The 10684-nt window shown below is 36.4% G+C and overlaps 1 protein-coding gene across 1 annotated transcript; it reads left to right on the top strand.

Moving 5' to 3' along the window:
• Window positions 1-4223: 4223 nt before the first annotated feature.
• On the top strand, window positions 4224-7710 carry LOC100376256 (phospholipase A2 isozymes PA3A/PA3B/PA5-like). Its single transcript, XM_002733035.3, has 2 exons — window positions 4224-4421; window positions 6857-7710. Exons 1-2 carry the CDS (start codon window positions 4337-4339, stop codon window positions 7315-7317), a joined length of 546 nt encoding a protein of 181 aa, XP_002733081.1. The 5' UTR covers window positions 4224-4336; the 3' UTR covers window positions 7318-7710.
• Window positions 7711-10684: the final 2974 nt, after the last annotated feature.

Genomic DNA, 10684 nt, shown 5'->3' with positions numbered 1-10684 from the left:
GCGCCCTCTTACATTGATTGTGAATTGGTAAAGCCTTTTGTTTTTGTTTTTAACACCAGGACTTCAGTCACAAATTGGCCATAATTTTTGGCTGACCGTAAAGACGTCAATGAATAAAAGGGCTTTCAAATATCAAGGTGCTAAACTGTAGAATACTTAACCAGAAAGTCTTTGTAATTGCAAGACTCTGAATATTTTTAAATGTAACTTAAATAAATCTACTGTGTTTTTTTTTAATTTATTGTATTTACTAACACTTTTGCTGTATGTCAGTTGTATGTTACAGGACCGCATGGGAAAGCATATATTTATAGCTGAGTTGGGCCACCCTGTATAAAAAAAACTGAATAAATAAATGAATAGACCAACTAGAGCAATTCTAAATACGGTAGAAAGCTGGTTTGCGAGCGTAACCATCTACAAACTGAATGCTCTCGGGTAGATTCATTTTATATAGTATTATGTATATGAACATTCACGCCTCATCGTGAAAACATCGTAGTCAAACCGCCTATAAATTCATGTTGTTACTATATAAATAAATTTGTTTAATAAAATAAAATAAAATAAAATAAAATAAAATAAAATAAAATAAAATAAAATAAAATAAAATAAAATAAAATAAAATAAAATAAAATAAAATAAAATAAAATAAAATAAAATAAAATAAAATAAAAATAAACTAATCATAGATGATGTATACATTTTCCACGAATTAAATAAACTTCACTCCTAGAATAAAAGACCCAGTGCTAAAATTATTATCATGCAGGCTGTCACAGAAAATATATGGCATCGAATATATGAAATTATATTCCTACTTTAAACCGTAAATCAACTAATCTGCGTATTTATATACGGGCATGTACCCAGTACATAGTATCCATACATCTTAACTAATAAGATATATTATGATATTTATTCTGAATTTAAGTAACATATTTCTTGTTTTTATTTGTGTCATGTTTTTTTAATTGCTGTATGTGAATTTGTATTTAATATATATTTAGGGACTTAATGAGAAATAGCTACTTGTACGTAAATTGGCTGTGTGGAATCCAAATGAAATAACAAATACGCCACCAAGTGTCAGAAGTCGGCCAACCAACACGCTCATCTTATCTTATGTATGTATGGAATATGGTTATTTATTTGTAATTGACTTCAATATTTATTTTTCAACTGATATTCAAACAACAAATGGGATTTGTCCAAAGTCCCTTAGTGACACGACACTTCCCTTCAACCAATGTAAAGTAAATAGATGCATATTTGTCTTGTCCGTGTCATCATGATACAAATCTGTGACGTAGACACACCAGTATGGAACATTCCTTTTAGTTGGCGATCTGAATACAAAATCGACGAATTTTCGATCTGAAACAAGTCAGTAGGGCACAAGTAACCTGTCTCACGACGGTCTAAACTCAACAGTTTCTCCAAGAACTCGCAATAAACACAGCACACGACACACGTCATACAAACAGATAGTCAGAATTCCTTATAAATCACGAAACCCGTGATTATCGTCCTTCTAACTACAAGTGACTCACCAAGTTTACGCCGCTATGGAAATATTGGATATGCTGAACTACACACACCAGTAGGAACTTGTGATGAACATATTTCCGCGGGTATTTGATTATTTGAGTGTGCATAAATTATCGTTGTAAACTTTTTTTTTATTCTTCTCGCAACTAAGACGATTACACAGCCACCAATGCGACCATGTTTCTCCACTCTCGTCGGTTTGCAGCAAATGACAGCAAATCTTCCATCGAAAGCTTACGTTCTCCGGGTTGCAATCCATCTGGGCACTAGAAAGACTCTGTGGTCTAAATAAAAACAGCAGAAAAAAAATAAACACGTAGAAAATTAAGACTTGTGTAAGATCCGAAGATTCGTGTTAATTTCGTATTTGGAGACGGTTATCCTGTCGCTTTTTCATGTTTTTTTTTTGTTTTTTTGTTTTTTGTTTTGATAGTATAAAATTATGGTAAAAACAAACCGTTGTTTTTATTGCGCTACCAAACATGCTGATTTCTATCGGCTTCTGTCCTGCTAACCTCCGTCATCGGATAAGGCAATCAATGATGACTTCATACACTTCGATTTGTTTTTCACATTATCCGGAAGTTGGTGTATGACACACAGTGTATGCTAGAGAATAACGCAACGCCGTGCTCTCAGCTACTACATAACAACGACAGTCACTGGAAGCGTACGAGAAAGTTTACAAACGTGTGATACCACTATATTACAGTATCGTTCGATGCTTTGATCTGTGAGCGTAGTATGATACAGCTTAAATAGTATCATTCGGGTCACGGCGCTTTTATTAAAAATTACTCGGAAGGAGATATCCACATGGCCATTAGGCTTTTTGCAACTGCACCGTTGCCATGGAGTTTTTTTCGACATTATAATACAAGACGATCTCTATAGCAAATACAAATACGGATTTATATTTAAAGAGAATAAATTTATACATAAACAGTTGAAATATATATATATATAAACTGCCTGCTTCTTTATTATTATTGCAAATTTTTATAATATATAGTTATTAGTTTGTTGCACCTGGCGCATTTTTGTTTGGGTGGTAAATATAACCTCCAATATAATCCAACTTTTCATCGAATCATTTGTTTCCCCCCGACTTAATAATAAAACAATATACTGCATAAGATCAAAAAATTCGCTGCTTCTCATGATATAGTTCTTATATCCCGGACTGGAGCTGCTGGTCAGCGGAAGTGGCAGTTTTCAACTTAAGGCTCACTCAGACCTTTTTTTTTTTTGTGGTATCTGGCAAAATATTATTTTTTAAATGAAGGAACAGGCGCGTTACCGCACCGCTTGCTTGAACGCAGCAGAACCAGAAACAATTCTTTTTTTAGCCTAACAAGTAGACGTGTAAATAATCTACATATGTACATTGTTTTCCGTTAATTTATTAGTGTATTATATAAATGTCACGTGCGTCAGATACCACGCCTGATTGGGTCAAAGCGGAAATATACCACGTGGTCCGAATCGTACGACGCCTGTGACTAAAAATACGACCACGGAGCTATGCATGTGCGAATTGTGTCACCTTCATCATCGATTAAGTTCGATAAATCGATGACCTGAGAGAGGACGAAAGGACAAGGTCATCATACTCACACCACAGAGAAGGTCCCGCCCACGTATAATTCTGCAATGGCACGATATAATACTGTAAAATACTTTATTTTAGCTAGAATTAATTTTGGCTGAAAAGACTATTTGGCTGTTTATATGGAATTTATTTTCACCAAGTTTAATGTAAAATATAGGAATATATTCGCTGAATTTTATTTTCTCTGAATCATTCCTTAAGCGAAAATAGCGAAAATTAATTCCAAGCAAAAGTAAAGTAGTCTACAGTATACGGACTCCAGTGAAAAATGTAGGCAATACTCATTACAAATTCATGGCCCGTGTGTAATATTATTTTATTAAAATTACTGATTGTAAATTCCTCACTGTAATAAAAAAAATACTACCCATACCTTATTTTTGGCGCTCTGGTTCATTTTCTGCTGTGTGACTACGGTTACGGTTTGACGAAATTGATCATCCATGTCTGCATGTACATTTCTGCAAGACATTGTGCGTAAAACTTTGAATAACATGACGGTAAACAGGCACTATTTACCTATAAATAGCATAGCATCTAAGGTTTCTACATCCCCGGTATTGATTCAACAGTCGACTATTAGTGAAACAACAAATCGCGATTACACAAAATGGAAAGAAAAAACTAGTATTTCTGCAACAACCGCGTAACAATGCGGAATTCTGATCAACACGAATAAAAAAATATTATATTTCGATTTTGGCGTGTTTTTTTTTTCGCCGATCGGCGATTAGCAACAAAGTAGGGACACCGCGTATCCTGAAATTTACAAATGATGAGTTTGCATATTCCTGTATCCATGTTAGTACACCCATGATGCGTTTGCAGTTAACTGTGCTCTGTGTATATATCAGCACGTGCAAGTCATCTCTATAAATCATAATATCTTCTTTTACGTTCCCGAATCTTGATAGGCTATTTATATTGTTACACCAGCCAAATAGCACCAAAAACAGTGTTCGGAGTTGGCGTAAATTGTAGCAAAGCTGTGGTCAATTAAGGCCATTTGCAATATAGGAGTGCACCCCCTGGATGTTTCCAAACACCCTATATACACTTGTACCAGCAGAGGTCGACGTCAGAATCACACGAGCATCCAAACCTATCAGACTAAATTCTGCTTCCAGCATTTGCTTGTATTTACATATCAAGAAAACATCCAAGACAGTAACCATGATGACAACTTTTGGAGCTTTCCTCCTAGTCGTTTCTTTTATTGCCTGCATTTTCACTGTGGCTGGTGGCAGTATCATGAAAAGTAAGTACTTAATGTTACATCTACATTAGTTTGTTCTATTCCACGTGCTTCGTGGGTTCGAGGTGGGTCATTAACCGTGTTCTCTATATAATTGGTGTTGTTCGCGGGGTCACATGACCTTGATGTAGTATAAGCGCGAGTCAAAATACGTACGGCACAAAAAAGAACGTGAATAATTTACTAGAATAATTTGTTGTGATGAAAAAACATGTTGATAGAGTAATAAGCAAAGTGAAACATGAGATAAGGCATAATACAGAGAAATACAACAAAGGTTACACGTAAGCCTAACTCGTTAATTGATATAGCTATGACGTCAGAATTGTTTTTTATAAATGGCGTAGACAAAAATCTGATTATTCCAAATAAATGTTGTTGAGAAAATTGTCTGCAGACACAAGTCATGATGATATTTTTCTCGCCGTCGTCGGCGCACATCCCGTACACATAACAACTATCCCAAGCCTTACATCATGTATACCATTGAGCTCCATGTGTACACTAATGGTATATATAGGCGATTGTACTAGTATGTAAATTGGCATTGTTCTTTTCGCATTACACACAAATATTGCATGTACGTTAGCGAGTTCGGTTTGTACATGTAATGGTAGTAAATAGTGATGAATTAGTCTCTGGTTGACCTGGGGAGTTGAGGTTATTCACCATAATTTTGAGTAGTACTGCTCCGCGGCCAGTTGTAAACTGAACCCCGAAAGATTTTGCAAAAATGCCCCAAAATCTTAAGATTGCTGGTTTAAAAGACCAGCAGTGTCGGGTCCAGAGGGGCGGAGGGGGCATGCCCCTCGAAACGCATGACGATTCATATCATCTGGATTACGCATAGCTTCTCTGCGATTTTCGCTCCGTAATGTTAAGCGAAGCCCCCTCCCCCCCCCCCCCCCCCAATACATTTTGCTGGATCCGCCACTGAAGACCAGCTTGGCCAACTATGGGAGTACTGGGGTGACCAAAGTGGACATTGGACACCAGAAGTGTGTGTGTGTGTTATATCTTTAGCTATTGTATTTTTCAATTGAAATTCCTGGTTGTACGCTACCTAAGATAACGACCACGTTAGCTACACAGCTCTTATACACCACAGTCAGACCAGTCAGAGAGCATCTTGTTTGTTGTTTTTCTGCATAACAAATTCTGCCTTTGTAAATCGAACTTCACTGCGAATTTGCTTCATCAGCATAACGTCATATGCCTCTTCTTGATATAGGTAAACGCACATGTGTGATTGGCAGCATAATCACGAGAACGATGACGTCATGGGAAGATGCCACTATAACAAATATTATATAGTGAAAAGGAGTAGATATAATTCAGAAAAATAAACATTATCGTATATTATTGCTACTAAAAACAATTTCATGTTAGTTTTCTCCAGTTCGCAGCTGAATCCCTATAAAGGCAGTAATAGGAGTGTGTCCCCCGAGTTATCAACATACAATGAGATATCTGTCAAAGGTTATGTTTTCATCACGGAGTTAAAAGGTCTCAAAATTTCTGTTCACAAATATCGTACGATATTTTGATTGATGTTAACAGTTGAAAGAACTTGTACGGTGGTATTTTCCACTGGACAAAGGCTGTGACTTTGATAGGGAATTACCAGATCAAAATTATGGGCACGTGGCAATGGCTCAAAAAAGTTTACTTTAACTTCATGGCTTTGGAAATGTCAAGGTTGGTTATGTGTAACGGAAAACAATAACTATTTGAATTCAAATTCGGATCTCACCAGTTCCTAGGAATAAATAACAACATTTTTGACTACTTGTTGTTGCTGTTAAAGTAAAAGAAATCAATTCAACTCCGCCCGCCAGTCACCGATATTGTAAACAACGTGAAACCTTCATAAATAGTTCGTTAACCTCTGGCATAGCGCCATAAATCAGCTGTGTATTTCGGGCGTCGCGTGATTTTGAATTGTTCAAGGGACTGAACGGATGATGGTTAGACCAAATCGAAAGATTTTTACAATATGATTCGTCAACATGATGGACTTAAGCACTTGAGCTCCCGGTCGGCGAGGACTTGAAGTCGGGGTAAAATACGTGTACATAAAACAAGAAATATTCTTTGAACTCTCCCCATTAAAATAAATCCCACTTGTTGTTGTGACGTGCGATGCTGTCTGTTTTCAACATCTTTGCGAAGTGAAGGGGTTGATCCATTAGTTTTTTGCTTATTTGTCGTAAAACAAACAAACATCATCACGACTGCAGTGGAGCCGGTCTACCGTGATACGCAGTCGAACTTGTGTAATTTCCGCGATGTGACTTATTATAGCATACCGCCACCGTGGTATCCGAACATCGCTTACTCTACACCTACACCGGGTGTATATTATGACCCAAGTACAAATGTACGTACTGTTGAATTGAACCATTTGTATGATATTATACTATTTCTGTTATATTTAGATGTCGGAATGGACCCTGGTGTCCAGTACGAATTAAGTGACACTAGACGAGACTTGGCGAATTATATCTACCCTGGGACCAAGTGGTGCGGGAAAGGAGACGCAGCGGAAAGCGAGGATGACCTAGGATTGTACGAAGAAGAAGACAAATGCTGCCGACAACACGACCACTGCGAGAGATACATCGAATCCTTTCGCACTGGCTTCAACACATTCAACCCTTTTCCATACACGCTAAGTGACTGCAACTGCGACGAAGAGTTCCTGAACTGCCTCAAAGGACTGGATACAACTGTGGGTCGAGACATCGGGCAGATTTATTTCTCGGAATTACAAGTTCCTTGCTTAAATTTCGATTTAGAAGATGTGTGTGCAGAGAAAGGTTTTCTCGGTCTCTCTTGTCTTAGAACAAAAAAAGAATTAAAGGCTAATTTTGACAATAGTTTCAGTGGCGCGTTTTGATAATAGATGACATATTTTAAAATGTACTGCTTTTTTTTGCTGCTTTTCATCTCTGCCGGATATTGTACTGTATGAAGGAACTGAAATATCGGGAATTATACCAAAACACGTAAACACATAAACATGTTGAAAACGTTTTGCGTTGCTCGTCCAACAGAGCGTCGTGTTGTGTATCAACATGCTTCGTCACACATTATTTTTTCGTTTCAAAAGTCCCATGTAGAGCGTTTTGAACATTCGGTATAGTAGCACATCTTTTCGATATTCGGTTAGCTTCAAGTAATTTTTCGATTGATTTTTGTTTAAACACTAATTTTTTTCTATTTCTGTACTGTTCTTATACGTCACACATGTCTATGCAATGCCAATAAATACGTTGCTATAGCAATAAAAGGTGTTGTTCATGGTATTATTATGCTTGACATTGCCTTTAAAAGACAATTAGTAAAACAAAATTCAAAGTACGTTGATTGATTGTTTTGTGGAACTCACATTTGATTCAACGTGAACCAACAGACTATGCATTCTATAATGGTCTGTGGTCACACTCCCCGGGTGACGCGACGTCACACTCCCGCCCATTATTATGACATGACGTCACATTATGTTAAGTTTCAAGAATCATAATGTATTTCTACAAACTATATAACACAATTCTTATCACTTTTGCATCCATGTTTCCATGGCTATTTATTTGTATAGAGCAAATTACATTTGCCTGACGTTACCATAACAACAATGCATCATATCCAGACTGTAATTTTTGTAATGGCAATGCAGTACAGCAAAAATACAATATATAAAAATAGCTGAAAATGCTGCTGCTGCAGGGTGGGGTATACAATTTACATAATCACTTTAAATCACTGAATCACTTTAATTTGAGTTTCATCTATACAATTAATTAAAGGCAATTTAATTCGAGGCTAATTCGAGGACAGAAACAAATTTGTCAATGTCACCACAGTTACTCTACGAGTAGAGTGACTGTGATGTCACTGAGGTTTTCCAAGTTTTTGCTTCTTAGCATTATCAAAACAATATAACTCTAAGTATTAAATTTTAGGCACTGAATTGCGTAATGTATTTCATCACCGACTGCAGATTTACATAATTTACAGAACCATTTGGTGTATTTGGGTTGTTCTCCCGCCCAATTCTAGTTCAAGACAATGATCAAAAATTAATTTTGTTAGTAGTATTTTCCTAATTCGCTTTTGTTGATATTCAACAAATCATCACCCCCTTGAAACCAGGTTCTGTATATTCTTAGTTTTTTTTTTTAGTTTTTGGTTATATTGTCATTGTGTAATTCAGTAATCCAAAATTGTCGATGCTTATCGTATCATTCATTTAAAGGACGACAGTTGTCACGCCACGCATGTGCGATATTTGTGTTGATAAACATTGATTTTCCTACTATCCAGTGCGCCCTTCTAATGGAAATCACATATATTAGGTTTGACCTGGGCGTCACCTGCACAAATTACCGCCGGTGACTCCTTCAACACCTTCCAATAACCTACAAAATATCTAATTAAATCTTGGTAACGTCTACTCGTTGATATGCGCAACAGCCACAGTCGCCATCTTTGTTTATATGAGACCCATATATCTCGCGCAAGCGTAGCGCGACGACTACTGCCCGTTAAACAGTTAAAATTTGCAGAATAAAATCAATTAAATTAATTTTAAAATATAAGGTCAGCACAAGAACATAATTGTGAGCAAATTGCGTTAGCATGCTATAATTACGGTCATCTGAAAGACTGACTGGCATGTTGGTGTATTAGCAACAATAAGGATACATATGTCCAGCCAGTTGTTTCCATGGCTCCGACCACTCTCCGATATTGAATTACAATTTGAATTCGTCAAGCTGTATATGTTGTGTTGTCATGGTATCTAGCTGTGATAAGTTGCTTGTCTTGAAAATTTACAGTGCTGCTTGAAAATGTGGTTATTATGTAATACTGACATATATTCACATATTTTTTTCAAAAACATTAAGAACTGCCCATCGTGCATTTAAATCACTTAAAAAAGGATATATCCGCGTATTTAAAAAAATGACATAGATTTTAGTCGCCTGGTTTTCAAATTGGTAAAATGTCCGCATCAATACACATTTTCACAACTCTACCAAAATAAATTCATTCCCGAGAATATCGTGAAAAACATAGACAGTGTCATGTTGACTGTGTTGTCTGGAACTAAAAGATTGTTGACATTTCTTATCAGGTGGCATGATTGAAATGGATCTTATCTTCGTAAACACAAATCTTTGACAACAAAATTTAACATTTTTTATATATCTGATGTGGACACATTTGTTATAATTTACGTGATGTAAAGCATCTTTAAATTTCCAAAATTATTTTTACAATGACGGAATAAAATTCGTCGCATATATTATATTACCATTATTAAGCCAGCTGATAGTCGACGGTGCTTGACCCTTTTGATAACATTTTCAATGTCACCGTAATGAAAAAAGACTATAAATACTAATGGCTGAACTATCACACTACAAGGATATATACAGATATCATTTCACAATTTGTGAACTCAACTTCAGAATGCAAACTACTACGTCACGATGCCCACAATTCGTACGGTATAAATCACATCACAATATCTGGAATGGTAAATGCATTGCAAGCACAGACCTACATGGCCCTCGGTACGAGAGACGCCGTTTTCAGGTGGGTATGTTTAGATCTGTGGTCGACTGTCAATAAAAACTACTGTTTTCGAGTGATTTGGCACTACAAATACAGTAAATAGACTTTGGAAACCGCCCTCCCCCATCTACGTAATGTTGACACCATATAAGCGTTGAGGGCGCAACCTAAATTGAAAGGTTTACCTTTACAAAAGCGTTTTTTTATTCTTTATAACAGGTCATTTTCCCGCTCATAATTCGTGTAATTACTTTGACAATAGGTGATATTGAACAATTACAAGTATTGATTATATTGATATTAGTATTAATGATGTCAGACTTTGTAGAAAGAAGAAGTCTTCAACAGTATTGCATAAATCAAATTTACTTTGTCCATGGACTCGGTAGAAAGGTACCATTTATACCCCCTCCCAATCACCAATCACCAAGATTTAAAGAGGGAAATCATCAATCACCAGGAATTCCAAATACCTATTCACCAATCACCAGGAATGGTTGTTGAATATAAAAGCATTTATTGAAGATATTTGACATTAACTTTGATTGCTGGTAAGACCTAGTAGTTAGACATACACTTCTTAACTGATCTTTCTGTTTGAAACTGTCTATCTCCTCCGTTTCTAAACCGCTGTTCTCGTCATTACTGTAGTCGTCCCTTTGTGAAACAGTTTCTGCAGTTTC

Source organism: Saccoglossus kowalevskii, chromosome 4, assembly GCF_978046115.1.
Source record: "Saccoglossus kowalevskii chromosome 4, keSacKowa6.1, whole genome shotgun sequence".
NCBI classification, from domain to species: domain Eukaryota; kingdom Metazoa; phylum Hemichordata; class Enteropneusta; family Harrimaniidae; genus Saccoglossus; species Saccoglossus kowalevskii.
This window is presented reverse-complemented; position numbering and strand designations above follow the sequence as displayed.